The sequence below is a fragment of the Oncorhynchus mykiss genome, chromosome 19 (assembly GCF_013265735.2).
Source record: "Oncorhynchus mykiss isolate Arlee chromosome 19, USDA_OmykA_1.1, whole genome shotgun sequence".
In the NCBI taxonomy this organism is placed as follows: Eukaryota; Metazoa; Chordata; class Actinopteri; order Salmoniformes; family Salmonidae; genus Oncorhynchus; species Oncorhynchus mykiss.
In genome coordinates this window covers 32,205,417-32,223,555 of record NC_048583.1, presented here as the reverse complement: position 1 = coordinate 32,223,555, position 18,139 = coordinate 32,205,417, and the positions used below count along the sequence as shown (strand labels likewise).

Here is an 18,139-nt window from a genome sequence, read left to right as displayed (position 1 = left end):
TAGCGGAGTGGCAAGGCTCGGACTGGTGGTAGAGCTGTTGGGTTGGGTTGAGGCTGGGCAGGGCTGGAGCTAGGGCTGGTGGTAGAGCTGGTGGCTGGGGTTGTGTTGGATTGGGGCTGAGGCTGGGCAGGGCTGGAGCTAGGGCTGGTGGTAGAGCTGGTGGCTGGGGTTGTGTTGGATTGGGGCTGAGGCTGGGCAGGGCTGGAGCTAGGGCTGGTGGTAGAGCTGGTGGCTGGGGTTGTGTTGGATTGGGGCTGAGGCTGGGCAGGGCTGGAGCTAGGGCTGGTGGCTGGAATTGTGTTGGGTTGGGGCTGAGGCTGGGGCTGAGGCTGAGGCAGGGCTGGAGCTAGGGCTGGGGTTGGGTTGAGGCTGAGGCAGGGCTGGAGCTAGGGCTGGTGGCTGGGGTTGGGTTGGGGCTGAGGCAGGGCTGGTGGCTGGGGTTGGGTTCGGGCTGAGGCTGGGCAGGGCTGGTGGTTGGAGCTGGGACTCAGGCTGGACTGTGCTGGTCAGGCAGGCAGCAGACCGGGTGACTGATGTAGTGAGTAATGTGTGTTTATGTTCCAGGGGAGCGGGTTCAGCAGGCCTCCAGAATGGTGGCCGTCCGGCTGCCCTTCACCGGCCCAGAGGAAGAAGAGGAGGAGGGCTCTGTCAGTCTGGGGCTCAGCACCGGAGGAGGAGGAGGAGGAGGAGGAGGAGACACAGACTCATCAGGGAATGACATATTCTAGTGCTGCTGACCTGCTTTAGTCATTACTGAGACATTATAGAAGAATGCCTCCAAGACGCCTACTACTTCCATCTCCGTTTCATCACACTCAGTGGATCGATGGGGAGACCACTAAAGACTTCTTACCAGATCTGGACAGAGCTTAGCAGAGAGAGATAACATTCCATTTCTTGTGAAGATCTTCAGACATTCGCTGTTTATTTACCTCTGGAACCAATAACCATGTGTTTGGACCAATTTGCCTGTCAGATAATCAATGTATTGTATGTAGCAATAATCAATGATAGTTATTTTTTTACCAATAAAGTTGATACTTTTGAGTGTTTTAGTAACAACTGTTATATAAACTGTTATCTTAACTTCATACTTACCCTATGCAAAATGAAAAAAATGTCATTCAAATACACATTTTCATTTAAATACAGTCAACTCCAGGCATATCAGTTATGTGGTTGTTTTCATAGCTACATTGTGATATTCAGACAAGTCAGCCAGTCATTCAAATGTTTTGTTGAGTTATTCCCCGAGCCCATGTAAACAGTGTGATGTCATGGCCATGCTACTAGAGTACATTGCACTAGACTAGGAGATTGGCTTTTCACCTCATTACACACCCATTTGCTTTCCTGCTGCCCCAGATGAAGATAGTATCTCCGTCCCAAATGGCACCCTATTCCCTGCACTATGTTTGACCAGGGCCCGAAAGGTAGTGGACTGTGTAGGGAATAGTGAATTTGTGACTCAGCCAGTATATCTGATGTTGCTGTGCTGTACGCAACACTAACAACGCCAGCCTAATGAGCATCCTGTTTCAATTCACCAAGTGTGCCAAGAGGAGAAACTAAAAGAGCGTTCCTCTCCCTCCTAGCTAAACCAAAGAGAAGTCGTCTTAGTTGGGTCCCATTTCTTATCCAAAGTTCACCAAATGAAGGCGATATGTTGAATCTGCTATAAACTGCTGCTCACTCTCTATGGAGTTAGCCTGGACTCCAAACAGAATATCGCTCCATTTGACTTGTGTTTCACTTCACAGATAGACTGAATCAGTAAAGGGTTGTAGCTAAGTAGAGGAGCAGGATTAAATGTAGCTCCATGTCAGGCCATGCAGTGTAGTGATAAGTCACGATGATAAAGAGAGGAAGGAAATGAGATTAAAGACAGGAGGGCAGATGGTCTGGCATGACACTGACCAGGAAACTGCACCTCTATCTGCAACAACTCTCTGTCATTCTCGCTCTCCCTCACCCAATCTCCCTCCCTCTCTCGCTCTCCCCCTCTCGCTCTCCCTCCCTCTCTCTCTTGCTCTCCCTCTCTCTCCCTCTCTCTCTCGCTCTCCCTCCCTCTCTCTCTCTTGCTCTCCCTCTCCTGCTCTCCCTCCCTCTCTCTCTCTCGCTTTCTCTCTCTCTCTCTCTGCCTTGTCTCTTCTTTGAAATTGTAAATAGTATTTGATGTAAATTGGCGTAAGATTGATTTCAGCTTTTCAAACAGGAAATTCATCCTACATTGTTGGAGTAGTTTTTTGGATGGGCATGCTCTCTTGAGAAATGCTTCCATGACAGAAAATCAAGGGCTGTGTCCCAAATGGCACCCTCTTTCCTTCATAAAGCTTTCTTTGCCCCTGTTAAAAGCAGTGTGCCATTTGGGATGCAGACAGGGTCCTCCAGTCCATCTGGGGCCATGGCACACGTTCCTGTCGAATAGTAAGACTTACTACACTACAGTACGATGACCTCAGATACATGTAGTGTGTCACTAGCTGGGATTGCTGAGCCGGCCCTGTCCAGGGGAAATATCAAACTTCAGCTAATCTCTGAGCTGGTCTTAAATGTCTGAGCTACAGCTAATCTCTGAGCTGGGGCAAAAAACTCTTCACTGTTTAGTAAAGACCAGAGGTTGAGGGGTGCAGAGGATTCTCTCTCCCCACCCCCACACCAGAGCCTCCAGCTTTCTCTCGGCCAGCCCAGCCCAGCTGTTTATCAAAGCCAGATGTGAGGGGCGGGAAGAGGAGGGAAATCGAGCGTGACATTGACCACTCTCCTCTCACAGTCAGGCACCAGAATGCACTGCAGCGAGGGACAAGACGCCACTTATTTTTACCCACAACCCTACAGCAAACCCAGCCTGGTCCCAGATCTGTCGATGCTGTCTAGCCAACTCCTTGGCGTATGACATGACAATGACCATAGGAGTTGGCAAGACAGCACAATCAGGACTGAAACCAGGCTACAGTAAACGCTACTGTCGTCACTGTGGCGTTTTAACACATCGGAGATGGCACCCTTTCAATATTACTTTGGAGCTTTTCAGCTGAGACACCCTTTGGACTCCAGAGAGAGGTCTGCCATGATTTAGATGTGTGCTGGCAGTCCAAACATGGAGTTTTCTAACCCTGACATGAACCATAGGCACCTTATTCCCTACACAATGCACTACTTTTCACCATAGGGCCCTGGTCAAAAGTAGTGCACTATTTAGGTAAAAGAGTGCCATTTGGGACACAGCCACTGACATCCTTATGAGGAGATACTGTAGTTAGAATTGCACTTAAAACAACTTTTTTTTTTTTTTTTTACCCCACAGGAACTTCCATCTGTGGATATGAAAGAGGCTGTATGTTTGGGAGGGCTTTGAGTGCGTGTTATTCATATTCCATTTGAACCTCAGGGAGGATTCCGCTGTGAGCGTTGAGGTGTTAAAGGAAGGATAAATCCATGCAGAACATTAAGGATTCATACTTGTGGTGAGATAGAGAGGTTAGACCGTAGAGCAGAGGGTGTTTAGTCTGAAAATGTTGTAATGATGACTTGGAAAACCCTTAGTAGTGTCTACAAATGTTTATCGTCTTTCAAGATGAAGACGCTACTTGTCTCTGTGTGTCTGTGTGTGTTGTGGTAAAGCAGTACAACTGCTTCTCAAGCATTACTAAACGCTCATATTTCTAACATTTCATTTGGGTTCCATGATTGAATGAGTGCCTCATCTGAAAACTCTTAAGTCCGCTGCTGCTGCCTCTGAGCAGAGTGGACCACACAACAAGCCCCTACTCTACTGGCTCAGTTAAACCTATAGGTCATATTGATCACGGCTTTTACAATCTTGCTGATAATTGTTTGAGCCTATGTGTCTGAAAAGAATGCTGTCAACTTTGAAGTTGCATTCAGATTACGTTGATGGAGACCATCAGATGTGGAAGTTTGTATTTTGAATCTTTGTTTAATCGTATACAGCGTTACATTTCTAAGTTGTCGACTCATTCTAAAGGATCCCTCCCTGATGACTCGCAAAATGGCAATTAAATCTGCATATCAAATGAGCTTTTTCCTTTAATTAATCATGTGGAAGGACTTCATGCTTGAGTCCCAAGTGGCACCCTATGCCCTATATAATGCACTGCTTTTAAGCAGAGCCCTATGGGCCCTGGTCAAAAGCAGTGCACTACATAGGGGATAGGGTGTAATTTGGGACAGAAACCCTGTATTTCTCTATCTATCCCCCTGCCTGCCCCAGTCAACGTCAACTCCGTGAGCCAGTTAGTTAAAATAATATACTAATGAGATTATGAATGATTTAGATCCTGAGTAGTCTGTTTGGACACAAACAACAGCTTTAGTTTCCTTAAGGTGATGGGCTTCATTAGGTAGAATCCTGTGTTGGGTTCCATATGGCATGCTGTTCCCTACATAGTGCACTACTTTTGGCCTGGTCCCTATGGGCCCTAGTCAAAAGCAGTGCACAACATAGGGATTAGGGTGCCATTTTGGACACATCCCTATTTGATTGGTGTATAGGAGCCTTGTTATTAGGCCCTACTGAATTTTAATGGGGATAAACCCAGCAGGAGGGCCATAGTTACTGGACTGGATCCAGAACCGCATGGCTGGCAGGCTTGGCGTGAATTCTGTTCAAGTCAGCCAAATCAGGCTCGGCGTGAAGTCTGTTCTAGTCAGTCACATCAAGCTCGCCGGTCAATGACACATGCAACTCTATACGCCCTTGCTAGAAAACTGCATTCCAATGAGCTCATTACTTTACAGAATGTTTTCTCTCCCAGTCTGAGCTTCATTATGAGGTGTTTGTGTGTGTGTCTGGCAGCTGTTAGATCCCTGTATATCAGGGAACAGAACATCACCCCCTCTCCTTTTCCCACCTGAGACAGTGTTTGATGGATGGATAGGTTTAAGAATCCTGAGCACACCTATCGATACTGTAGGCAAATATTTTTTATTGATAACCGAAGATAGACCCCGGCCTGTCATTTCCAATGCGAGCAGATTAAGCGCAGCGGTCGAAGGCATCACTACAGATCCAGGTTCGATCCCGGGCTGTGTCGTGACCAGTAGACCCATGAGGCGGCGCACAATTGGCCCGATGGGACAAAGACTTCCTGGTTGGGATGTCGTTGTCCCATCGTGCTCTAGTGACTCCTTGTGGCGGGCCGGGCGCATGCACGCTGACTTTGGTCGCCAGCTGGTCGCCAGGTGGCACATTGGTGGCTTCTGGGTTAAGCGAGCAGTGTGTCAAGAAGCAGTGTGGCTTGGCGGGATCGTGTTTCGGAGGACGCATGGATCTCTATCTTCGCCTCTCCCACGTCCATACGGGAGTTGCAGCGATGGGACAAGACTGTAACTATCAATTGGATATCATGAAAATTGGGCAAAAAGGGGTAAGAAGGTAAGGGAACTCCTACTCTGTGAAGTGCGCGTGTGCAATAAGTTCATTCGCCTTTGAACTCCTAAACAACAAAAAAAAATTGGAAACTTTGACAAAGGGTAAAGTCTACAAAACTTAAGCCTACTCTGTTCGTAACAGATTATAGTTTTGGAAACCAAACTGTATTGAGAGCAAATGTTTCGCCGATGAGAAAATGTGTAGTATGTCGGCCAAAATCCATAACTCTCCATCTTCTCCTACTGCCAGCCACTGGCCTTCCTTTTCAATCAAATCCAATTTTATTTGTCACATGCATAGACAACAGGTGTAGACTAAAAGTGAAATGCTTTCTTATGGGTCCTTTTCTAACAATGCAGAGTTAGAGATAAGATAACAAATATATAAATAATGACACGGCTAGATATAGGGAGTAGAAAATAACATTATTATATACCGGGAGTACCAGTATCGAGTCGATGTGCAGGGCTACAAGGTAATTGAGGTAGCTGTACACTACATATAGTTAGGGGTAAAGTGACTAGCAGCAGCTAGACTACCTCACCGCATACTGTGAGTCTGTATGTGTGCAAGAGAGTCAGTGCAAAAAAGAGTCAATGCAGGTAGTCCGGGTAGCCATTTGATTAGCTATTTAGCAGCCTTGTTTAGCAGTCTTACCATATTTGGTGGTGAGTGGAAATGCCAAGCAGATGTTTCAGATTTATACATCCGTTGAAACATCTGGCTCCTTGTCCTATCTGTGCTATAGCCCTCAGAGCTTAGCCTTGATAACTGGCCTGAAATATGGAGATATGTCAGATTGTTAGGCAGAGTTGAGTACAAACATAGTCATGGCACCTTGTTTATGAACTGATACGCAAAACAACACCGGATTCAAAACATATAACATTTTATTTAAATTATTATACAAAATGATTTCAACCAATAGAATGTTATATATGTGAGGGATACAACCATAGCAGCTCTGCAGGTTTTGCTACGAAGTGACAGAATCATTAGATAATTTGTTTGGGTACTGTCCACATGTAGCTTGTTTTTGGTCACAGGTCCAGGAATGGGTGAAGAATTGCAACATTTACCTGCAGCTAACTCTGCAGATAGCACTGCTGGGTGGCTTGAAATGTCTCAGTCAATCGAGCAATAAAATAAAAAATACTTTTAGCAAAAAATGTTTTATTTAATTTACAATCTGTAGAAACGATGAGAATAGAAAGCTTCTGAACTTTTGTGAAACATCACAGTACAGTTGAAAAATATATGGCAAGTAGAAATAAAAAAATTGATGTTAAAAGAGATAGATGGGAGGGTTGAGTGGAGCTGAAGGATGGGACTTAAAACGAACAAAAGATAACTAATGTAAAATATTCTGTGTCCGTGAAAATGATATAGGCTTCTACTTCCTGCTTATACATACTAAGTTTTGTTATCCATTAGTTTACTCCATATTAGGGGACAGTTTAAAGGAAAATATATTTTTAAAATATATACAGTATCAGTCAACATTTGGGACACACCTACTCATTCAAGGGTTTTCTGTATTTTTTAAAAATATTTTCTACATTGTGGAATAATAGTGAAGACATCAAACCTATGAAAGAACACATGGAATCATGTAGTAACCAGAAAAGTGTTTAACAAAAAAAAAATATATATATATTTGAGATTCTTCAAAGTAGCCACACATTGCCTTCATGAGAGCTTTGCACACTCTTTGCATTCCCTCAACCAGCTTAATGAGGAATGTTTTTCCAACAGTCTTGAAGGAGTTCCCACATATGCTGAGCACTTGTTGGCTGCTTTTCTTTCACACTGCGGTCCAACTCATCCCAAACCATCTCAATGGGTTGAGGTTGGGTGATTGTGGAGGCCAGGTCATCTGATGTTTAGTGTTTTCTTATACAAGGTTGAAAAAGACAGTTCAAGACATTGGATCACGTCAATACTGCGGTCATTCATCTGTTGACAGCCTTCGTGGACCACTGATCGGTTCTACATCTTGGATTTTCCCTCACACTTTTAGAAGTTAAATAAATTTTAGTCACTCACTCCTTCTTGATCAAATAAACCTGACACAGTCTGGAGGTGTGTTTTGGGTCATTGTCCTGTTGAAAAACAAATTAAATGGGATGGTATATCACTGCAGATGGCGTATCGCTGTATCAACAGTGAAGAGGTGACTCTGGGATGCTGACCTTCTACGCAGAGTTGCAAAGAAAAAGCTGTATCTCAGACTGGCCAATGAAAAGAAAAGATTAAGATGGGCAAAATAGCACAGACACTGGACAGAGGAACTCTGCCTAGAAGGCCAGCATCCCGGAGTCGCCTCTTCACTGTTGACGTTGAGACTGGTGTTTTGTGGGTACTATTTATTGAAGCTGCCAATTGAGGACTTGTGAGGCATCTGTTTCTCAAACTAGACAATCTAATGTACTTGTCCTCTTGCTCAGTTGTGCATCGGGGCCTCCCACTCCTCTTTCTATTCTGGTTAGAGCCAGTTTGCGCTGTTCTGTGAAGGGAACGTTGTACAAGATCTTGGCAATTTCTCACATGGAATAGCCTTCATTTCTCAGAACAAGAATAGACTGATGAGTTTCAGAAGAAAGGTCTTTGTTTCTGGCCATTTTGAGCCTGTATTCGAACCCACAAATGCTGACGCTCCAGATACTCAACTAGTCTAAAGAAGGCCCGTTTTATTGCTTCTTTAATCAGAACAACAGTTTTCAGCTGTGCTAACATAATTGCAAAAGGGTTTTCTAATGATCAATTAGCCTTTTAAAATTATAAACTTGGATTAGCTAATACAATGTGTCATTGGAACACAGGAGTGATGGTTGCTGATAATGGACCTCTGTACGCCTATGTAGATATTCCATTACAAATCTGCCGTTTCTAGCTACAGTAGTCATTTACAACATTAACAATGTCTACACTGTATTTCTGATCAATTTGATGCTAATTTAATGGACAAAAAATTTGCTTTTCTTTCCAAAACAAGGACATTTCTAAGTAACCCCAAACTTTTGAACAGTATTGTATATTTACAAAAATATATATATGGGGGATTGGAAATGATGCAGACAATCACATTGATGGACGCTACAATCTATCTGCAATATTAAAGCTGATCTACCTTCTAATCTTTTGGTCTGAATCACGTAGTCCTGGCTGCCTGATATGTTGTCAACAATACAGCTCATTGATGTGTAAAAGGCATAATTTTATTCAAATCGATCTCAACAGGAGATTCTGCAAGCCAAAAGGAAATGGGGAACAACAGACATCTGACTCAACCATGCAAGCATTAATTTTAACAAGCCAGCCTACAGGAGATCTCTCACATTCAGTTCACCTCTCTTTTTGGATTCAATGAAATCTACAGTACAGTACATTGGTAGAACTATATTATGTTACATTTTATATACAGAACAACAAGAACGGGACAATGAGCGTGTGTTAAAGTGCGATGGTGCAATGCATCCGACTGTTGTGTATTGAAAGAATCAATGTTGTAATTGTAATGAAAATGCTCACAGTTCCTGGATCCTGGTGAGGGAAACACATGTCTGTCAATGAAGAGTATCTACATTTGTCCGTGGTGTTTCTAGCTGTAAGACAACACCAGTGTCTGTGGATGTTCTGGTTTAGTGGTGCTGACCTTCCTGGTGACTTCACACTGCCACAGAGGGAGCAGTTGTGTCCACATGCCGTGGAAGTAAGTGCTCAATCGCTGACCCTTTTCTCAAGAAGACAGGATTCTCTTTGTCAGGGAAGAGAGAAAGAGAGAAAACGGAAGACACGCTGAGGAGAGAGGAAGCAAGACAACAATCAAGCCCCTCATGTCCTCTCCCACCACCCCCATGCCCTTTGCCTATGTTCAGTCCAACCCTGCTCCAGGCAGCTGTTTTCTGCAGCTGTAGAGACTCCTGGACATTGGCTCTCCACACTACACATACAGAGCCTCCTATTTGTACAGCCAGGGGCCCCATGTTGTGTAGCAACGCGTGGGCTGTAAGTGTCTTTGAACAAAAAGGTACATTTACAAGTGAAGTACAGTAGTTTGTTTTTTAATAATTCATAATAATTCATTTAACTTGTACAGCGCTTTTCATTATTGCAAAGTGAATAAAAAGGAAATCAAACAAACACATTTTAATTGACATGGTAGAAACGGAGATTGAATGTCTCTATTTGGCTTTGGATGAAAGGCTGGGAGCAGAGGCAGCTTGGATTGGAAAGACCTTGTAGCTTCAGTGGAGGAGGCCTAGATGGTACAGCCAAAGAGAAACAAAGACAGTCTGACAAACAGGCCATGGGGAGCGCTTCATCAGTTCACCACATCTGCTTCTCCGACGATCAGTTCCTCCGTACGACCAGCTCCAGTAGGTACTGGTCCTCTATTCTCGAACATGTAGCAGGTGGGTACCTACTGGTGACCAAGTGATTAAGCCCCAGAGCAGTCAAAATAAAAAAAACATTCAAAATAATTTTTACAGAGTTTTTACAGAGCTCTTTGCCTAGGCGGCGCTATGGCAACCACAGAACTGAACTTTTGGGATATTTACAATTTATTGGAGTAATTTCTCAAATCCCATTGTCATTATAATTTCAGAAGTCAAAACGTGAAAACAATAAATACATTAATTAAAGCCCTAGACAATAGTTATGACAGTGTATAGAGTGATAGACCTTATATGCCTATATACTGTGTATATCTGAGTGAAGGGCCGTGATTTGAGCACTATATATCTGAGTGAAGGGCCGTGATTTGAGCACTATATATCTGAGTGAAGGGCCGTGATTTGAGCACTATATACAGTGCCTTGCGAAAGTATTCGGCCCCCTTGAACTTTGCGACCTTTTGCCACATTTCAGGCTTCAAACATAAAGATATAAAACTGTATTTTTTTGTGAAGAATATCCAATAAATGTCGTTCCACTTCATGATTGTGTCCCACTTGTTGTTGATTCTTCACAAAAAAATACAGTTTTATATCTTTATGTTTGAAGCCTGAAATGTGGCAAAAGGTCGCAAAGTTCAAGGGGGCCGAATACTTTCGCAAGGCACTGTATTTGAGTGAAGGGCCGTGATTTGAGCATGGCTGCATGCAATCCTGATTACTTATTTAGCCGACTGAGGTTGATGCGTCAGGGGGTTTTCACAGATGGAGAACAGGAAATCAAAAGGGGGCAGAGGCTGAGACAGTGAATAATGCAAGGATGTAGAAGAGAACATAAAGCTGAAACTCAGCACAGAGGCACTGGAATGAGCTTCATCAAGTAAATATAGAAAATGATACAAATTTGCCTACTAGTTGCTCCCAACTGGAGAATCAGCGCCCTCGGGCAGTGCCGTAGGCTCCAAGCACCGAACACGTCTGCCTGTCTGTGCCGCTGAAGTGCTAGGCTACTCCCTGTAGGCTACAGATACTAAATTAGACTCTGAAGACTTTTGTGTCTCTTAAATTTTCAGCACACGTTTTTTTTAAATTGTTTCTGGTGGAATGAACAAAGATCAATTAACCTGATTCCTTTGTTGTCCTCGTGAGAAGATAGCTTAGTCATGTGAAACATTCTGTGTGCTGTTTATGTAAATCATTATTGCACTGTATTACCATAGAAATCAATTTCAACATTTCTCAAAATTAGCCTTCGCTTGTTCTTGACGATTCATATCAGCAGTTCTACATGGCTCTATGTGTTACTGTCAGAGAGTAGGAAGGAAGAGGGAGGTTGGGTAGAACTGTCTGACATTTCTGGTTTTCACACTTCTACCCCTTGGGGACCAGGCTGTCACAGGCGTGTCTGACTCTACACACTCCAGATGTGTCTGTCATTTATAAGCATGTTATTTCTCATGGAAATGCCTCATGTAGTTTCAGCTAACAAATGTAGTTCTCTACAAACACAATTTAGACATTATCTGAGATAGTATTGACAAATTTGAGAGTACAGTTTTGGGATTTAAAAGGAAAAAATATATTTTGTGGAAGTTTGGGCCTCCAACCAAAACCACAGAAATCCTGGCACTAGGACAGAGTAGCCTACATCACTGTTTGCCAACATGTCTTAACGAGAGAAACCGTGTGATTATTAGCTGGCTCGTATCATATTATCAAAGCAATCCAACAGTGGATCTGGGTGTTGAGGAGAAAATGCTGCCTGGCTTGAAAAGCTCAAACTGAATCTTTAAAGGGGAAATCAGAGATTGGTACATCCATTTTTACATCAAATTAATGCACTTTTATATTAATGATATACAGGCATTGAATCTTGAAAATATAACTTATAAATGCCTCATGAGCTTAGTTCGACTGTCTTACCCTATCAGAACCTCGGCAAAAAGTGGTGGGGAGTCGCTTTGTTGTTTGAATTGCCCCTTTAAGAGTGAGTGACCTCTATTTACCACTTTCTGGACAGCATGTCTGAAATAGAATTTATGCCCATGTTCTCTCTACTCTCTCGGCAGACAAAGTGTTTTACTCTGAGAAGAACAATGCTGCGTTCTCTTTGCTATTTTTGGAGAAGTTATCAATACTTTAAAACATATCTAAAAGTTCCACCTTGAAACTTTCATGACTTTAAAAAGGATTTGCGTTAAAGGGAAATGTAAAATAAATTCAGCTTCATAATCTCCAGCATCACCTCAACATCAAGATACACTATATACACAAGTATGTGGACACCCCTTTAAATTAGTGGATTCGGCTATTTCAGCCACACTCGTTGCTGACAGGTGTATAAAATCGAATACAACGCCATGCAATCTCCATAGACAAACACTGGCAGTAGAATGGCCTTTCTGAAGAGCTCAGTGACTTTCAATGTGGCCCCATCATAAGATGCCACCTTTCCAAAAAGTCAGTTTGTCAAATGTCTGCCCTGCTAGAGATGCCCCGGTCAACTGTAAGTGCTGTTGTTGTGAAGTGGAAATGTCTAAGAGCAACAATGGCTCAGCCGTGAAGTTCACAGAACGGTACCGCCAAGTGCTGAAGCACGTACAATATGCTGTTAACGTTACAGCATACAATGACATTCTAGACGATTCTGTGCTTCCAACTTTGTAGCAACAGTTTGGGGAAGGCCCATTCCTGTTTCAGCATGACAATGCCGCCATGCACAAAGCGAAATCCATACAGAAATGGTTTGTTGAGATCAATGTGGAAGAATTTGACTGGCCTGCACATAGCCCTGACACCAACCCCACCTTTAGGATGAATTAGAACGCTGACTGTGAGCCAGGCCTAATCGCTCAACATCAGTGCCCGACCTCACTAATGTTCTTGAGGCTGAATGGAAGACATGGAAGTCCCCACAGCAATGTTCCAACATTTAACACCCAGAAGAGTGAAGGCTGTTATAGCAGCGAAGGGGAGACCAACTCCATATAAATGCTTTTGTTTTTGGAATGAAACGTTTGACAAGCAGGTGTTCACATACTTTTGTAGTGTAGTGTATGTGGAAATGGCACGTTTCTAGGTTTTATAGTAGAAAAGATTCCTCCTCCATTAAACTTTACAGTTGGCACTATGCATTCGGGCAGAAAGCTTTCTCCTGGCATCAGCCAAATCCCGATTTGTCCGTTGGACTGCCACATGGTGAAACGTGATCCATCATTCCAGAGAAGGCGTTTCCACTGCTCCAGAGTACAAAGGCGGCACGCTTTACACCACTCCAGCCGACGCTTGCCATTCTGCATGGTGATCTTAAGCTTGTGTGCGGCTGCTCAGCCATGGAAACCCATTTCATGAAGCTCCCGACTAACAGTTCTTGCGCTGATGTTGCTTCCAGAGGCAGTTTGTTGCAACCGAAGACAGATGATTTTTAGCCTCACGTTTCAGCACTCGGCGGTCCCATTCTATGAACTTGTGTGGCCTACCACTTCGTGGCTGACCCGTTGTTGCTCCTAAACATTTCCACTTCACAATAACAGCCCTTACAGTTGACCGGGGCAGCTCTAGCAGGGCAGAAATTTTACGACCGGACTTGTTGGAAATGTGGCATCCTATGACGGTGCCACGTTAAAAGTCATTGAGCTCTTCAGTAAGGCCATTCTACTGCCAATGTTTGTCTGTGGAGATTGCATGGGTGTGTGCTCGATTTTATACACCTGTCAGCAACGGGTGTGGCTGAAATAGGAGTGTCCACATAGTTTTGTATACATAGTGTATGTTGAGGTTGGAGATGATGAATATGAAGTTGAAATATCCCTTTAAGGCCACAGGAGACAATAGAAAGTCTGTGTATCATATTTACTAGAACGATAAGTGAGATTGTTAAGTTTCTTTTGAGGACACTTAGTGTTAATATTTTATTAGTTTTAAAATATCACGATTGGTTGAATTTTGGGTTTCTTAGCTGTTATAACCCCCTCTATGGAAATTGTCAAATTCACGTCATGAATGTCATCTTATGTACATCCGGGAAGTATGCCCTTTATGCTTCATTCTAAGGAATCTTTCTGATGTTTTCCACTACAAGAAACTGATTTTCCTAGGGCTCTCTTTGGGATCGTAGTGAATGCGCCCTTGTGTGCATGACGGTGATTGATATGTTAAATGTTACACATAATATCTGGAGCTACTGTGTATAGCGTTACACATTCCCTATCCAGTATACTCTCTAGATCTATTTGATGGAAGCCCATCACATAGACCCTGTTCATTGTGATGCTTTTACTACCATGGTACGACACAGCAGATATTCAAACGTTTTGAACTATGTCATGTGAAGAGGGTTATAACCTGTACATGTATGACACACATGACTTTATACTGTTGATGTGCTGTGGGTCATTTGTGGGCAACGGTCCTTTTGCATCTCCTATAACCTCACTAGCAATGTCCATTCTGTAGCGCAGTGGCCAGTCCATTACCCCCTGCATGGAGTCTCTGCTTTCAATAGATGAAAACAACTGTTTATAGGAGCCAGACCAGACACCAAACCAGCCGCCATTGGAGACTACGACTCATCACTGAACCTCTATTTTATTTCCTGGCACGCTCCTTCACCTCCCACCTCCATTTTAGCACTTGAATGCCAAGTCTGGTCTGATGACGCATGATATAGTCTGATGCAGGCAGTGGTGCAATAGCAGTTAATGAGCAGCCAAATGCCTCGGAGGAACTGTGCACCGCGGTCAAATGAGGGCACAGCCTCTTGTTCATCTATATATTGTAGGCCACTCTGAGCACTGCGTTTTAATTGCAAACAAATCACCCGGCCGGATAACTCGGACATAGGGGGTGTGGGAGGAGAGGAGGCTGATGATGATGAGGCATTGCCATGACGACAGCATCGGTGGCGGTGGAACTTTGCCGTGGCAACGCTGGAAAGATTAAGAGAACAGAAACACAACAAGCTCAGCTGGCTGGATGAGAACGATGATGTTGGCTATTGTTATCTCTCTCTGCTCAGACACAGACACCATGGCGAAGAACCAAGACTGCATTTCCTTGGAGATGTTTTATTTTGTTTTGCCTTAAAGATATACAATTAAATGTTAAAAGCCCAGACAGTCTTAAGGTAAAATACTGGTTTTATGTGCAATTTTAAAGTAGCATCAATGCCCAGCATTCTGGGACCTCTTTTGCATTTTTTGCCTCTGAGGAACTGACCAAAAATGACCAACATATTCAGATCCTGCACATACAAACATTCACCTTGATCTTCAATGGCAAAATAATTAATTGAATTCATGATTCATCAGTGTGTTAGACTATTGAAAATGTAAAACCTATTCAATTGTACTGCTGAAGCTGTGACTATAGAGAGCATTGCGTCCTGTTCTGTTGGGGTAAATAGGCATCCGGAGCCTCAGGTGGACATGATCCGTATAATTCAGTTTCTGTTGATTAAATAAACAAGGACTCAAATGCATCCTGTAACTGTCACAGAAAGAGTTGCCAAAGTCATCTCCCCAACAGAGATTCTCATCCCCTGCTAGCAGCACAAGACTGACTCACTACCAGTAGGATTATCTGAGTCGTTTGTTTAGATGATATCAGTGACAGTTACTGGCTTTACGCTAAAATTCTGGCTCTGTGAAGCAAGCCTGTTTTTCACCTCTTGTTTGTTTTTGTACTGGTCATGCTTTTAAAGGGATGTTACATTCTGGGACAGGAGTAATATACTAAAGCCAAAGTAAGTGTAAAAACAAGGAAACATCCCTTTAAGAAGGGACACCAAAAGCCAGTTTCATCCAGCCCAGATGTGCCTTACAAGACCAAACCTGCAAAGTCACCACTGTTATGTGGACCTTCAAGTGACACTTCCTCATTGACATTGGCATATGCTTTCTGATCAAAAGTATTGCAATTCATAGGGAATAGGGTGCCTTTTGGGACACCGCCATGGTCAATTTGAGATTAGTGAACGGCAGCAGATGGATATGTACAGTTGAAGTCGGAAGTTTACATACACTTAGGTTGGAGTCATTAAAACTTGTTTTTCAACCACACCACAAATGTCTTGTTAATTAACAATCTATAGTTTTGTCAAATTGGTTAGGACATGTACTTTGTGCATGACACAAGTAATTTTTCCAACAATTGTTTACAGACAGATTATTTCACTTACAATTTACTGTATCACAATTCCAGTGGGTCAGAAGTTTACATACACTAAGTTGACTGTGCCTTTAAACAGCTTGAACAATTCCAGAAAAGGATGTCATGGCTTTAGAAGCTTCTGATAGGCTAATTGACATCATTTGAGTCAATTGGAGCTCTATCTGTGGATGTATTTCAAGGCCTACCTTCAAACTCAGTGCCTCTTTGCTTGACATCATGGGAAAATCAAAAGATATCAGCCAAGACCTCAGCCATGACCTCAGAAAAAAAATTGTAGACCTCCACACGTCTGGTTCATCTTTGGGAGCAATTTCCAAACGCCTGAAGGTACCACGTTCATCTGTACAAGTATAAACACCATGGGACCACGCAGCCGTCATACCACTCAGGAAGGAGACGCATTCTGTCTCCTAGAGATGAACGTACGAAAAGTGCAAATCAATCCCAGAACAACAGTCAAGGACCTTGTGAAGATGCTGGAAGAAACGGGTACAAAAGTTTCTATTTCCACAGTAAAACAAGTCCTATATTGACATAACCTGAAAGGCCGCTCAGCAAGGAAGAAGCCACTGCTCCAAAACCACCTTAAAACATGGGGACAAAGATCATACTTTTTGGTGAAATGTCCTCTGGTCTGATGAAACAAAAATAGAACTGTTTGGCCATAATGACTATTGTTATGTTTGGAGGGAAAAGGGGGAGGCTTGCAAGCTAAAGAACACCATCCCAATCGTGAAGCACGGGGGTGGCAGCATCATGTTGTGGGGGTGCTTTGCTGCAGGAGGGACTGGTGCACTTCACAAAATAGATGGCATCATGAGGAAGGAAAATTATGTGGCCCTCAATCCTATAGAAAGTTTTGTGGGCAGAACTGAAAAAGCATGTGCGAGCAAGGAGGCCTACAAACCTGACTCAGTTACACCAGCTCGGTCAGGAGGAATGGGCCAAAATTCACCCAACTTATTGTGGGAAGCTTGTGGAAGGCTACCCGAAACGTTTGACCCAAGTTAAACAATTTAAAGACAATACTACCAAATACTAATTGAGTGTATGTAAACTTCTGACCCACTGGGAATGTGATGAAAGAAATAAAAGCTGAAATAAATCATTCTCTCTACTATTATTCTGACATTTCACATTCTTAAAATAAAGTGGTGATCCTAACTGACCTAAGACAGGGAATTTTTACTAGGATTAAATGTCAGGAATTGTGAAAAACGGAGTTTAATTGTATTTGGCTAAAGTGTATGTAAACTTCCGACTTCAAATGTAGCTAATTAGTTGTGTTTAGCTCAGTGGTGACCCATCTTTCAGGGCATGTTTAAGGGCCCGGGGCCCGTCATTCACCTGCTTTGAGCCCACATTTTTTGCAAAAATATAAATATGTGTATCATTCAGTTAATAAAGCTGCATACACACACGGTCAATTTTTTGTTCACTTGAGTAAGGCAGCTCCAATATGCAGGCGTTTCAGCCTAGCTCAGTGCTTTCTGTGGTGGTGGGGCGAGTCAGCAGAAAATAGGAACATTGCGGCGTGATTGGCTCAGTGCTCTGTCACTCATGGGAACAGTACGTCATCGCCAAGTTTAAGTCCTTAGTAAGAGTAGACATCCAAAATGTCTGCCCTGTGGGTCCTGCCATAGAGTTATATTACAAGTGTCCTTCCAAGAAGGCTCAAGGTCATTGGCCACAGATAAAATGACGTCAAATCACATTATATGTATAGTAGCTTTGGAAGGAATGAGTCGTTTGGAAGGAATCCTCCAAGCATTGCAAAGCAACCACTAACATTAGCCTGCTATTCAATGGAGTGGCTGTTTTTTTTCTTCGAGTTCCTACCATAAATCCAGAGAATGACAGACTTTGATGACAAAATTTGCCCACAATGGACCGCCGCGCCCCCTTCACAAGGTGAGTCCAAAAATGTCTTGTATGCTGCTGCATTAAATGATGTAATATGCCAGGGCGATATGTGTACTGTAGCTAAGAAAGTAATACTAGGTGTATGTTGTGTAGTAAGATGTTAGTAGCTCATGTGCCTCACCCTAATAATTTGGTCTATTTTCACCAACGCGGTAATGTAAATACATCGTTCGTGGCCGGTGTGTGCTTGTTTACTTTCATGCATCCCACATTTTTTGTTGTTGTTGTCCCACCAAGATTTACATGCTAAAAT

The 18,139-nt window shown here is 43.1% G+C and overlaps 2 protein-coding genes across 3 annotated transcripts in view; both read left to right on the top strand.

The window, feature by feature from the left end:
• kiaa0586 (KIAA0586 ortholog) overlaps window positions 1-1,059 on the top strand; it is a 146,686-nt gene extending 145,627 nt beyond the window's left edge. For both annotated transcript variants that reach the window (XM_036954656.1, XM_036954655.1), the window contains one exon: window positions 565-1,059. In XM_036954656.1, the coding sequence (XP_036810551.1) occupies window positions 565-728 (164 nt within the window). In that variant the 3' untranslated portion in view covers window positions 729-1,059. The remainder of the gene's footprint in view (window positions 1-564) is intronic.
• A 16,764-nt stretch (window positions 1,060-17,823) lies between these two features.
• The window catches only part of dact1 (dishevelled-binding antagonist of beta-catenin 1), a 16,106-nt gene continuing 15,790 nt past the window's right edge, over window positions 17,824-18,139 (top strand). Inside the window, exon 1 of the mRNA XM_036954654.1 lies at window positions 17,824-17,874. Within this exon, the coding sequence (XP_036810549.1) occupies window positions 17,830-17,874 (45 nt within the window). The 5' untranslated portion in view covers window positions 17,824-17,829. The remainder of the gene's footprint in view (window positions 17,875-18,139) is intronic.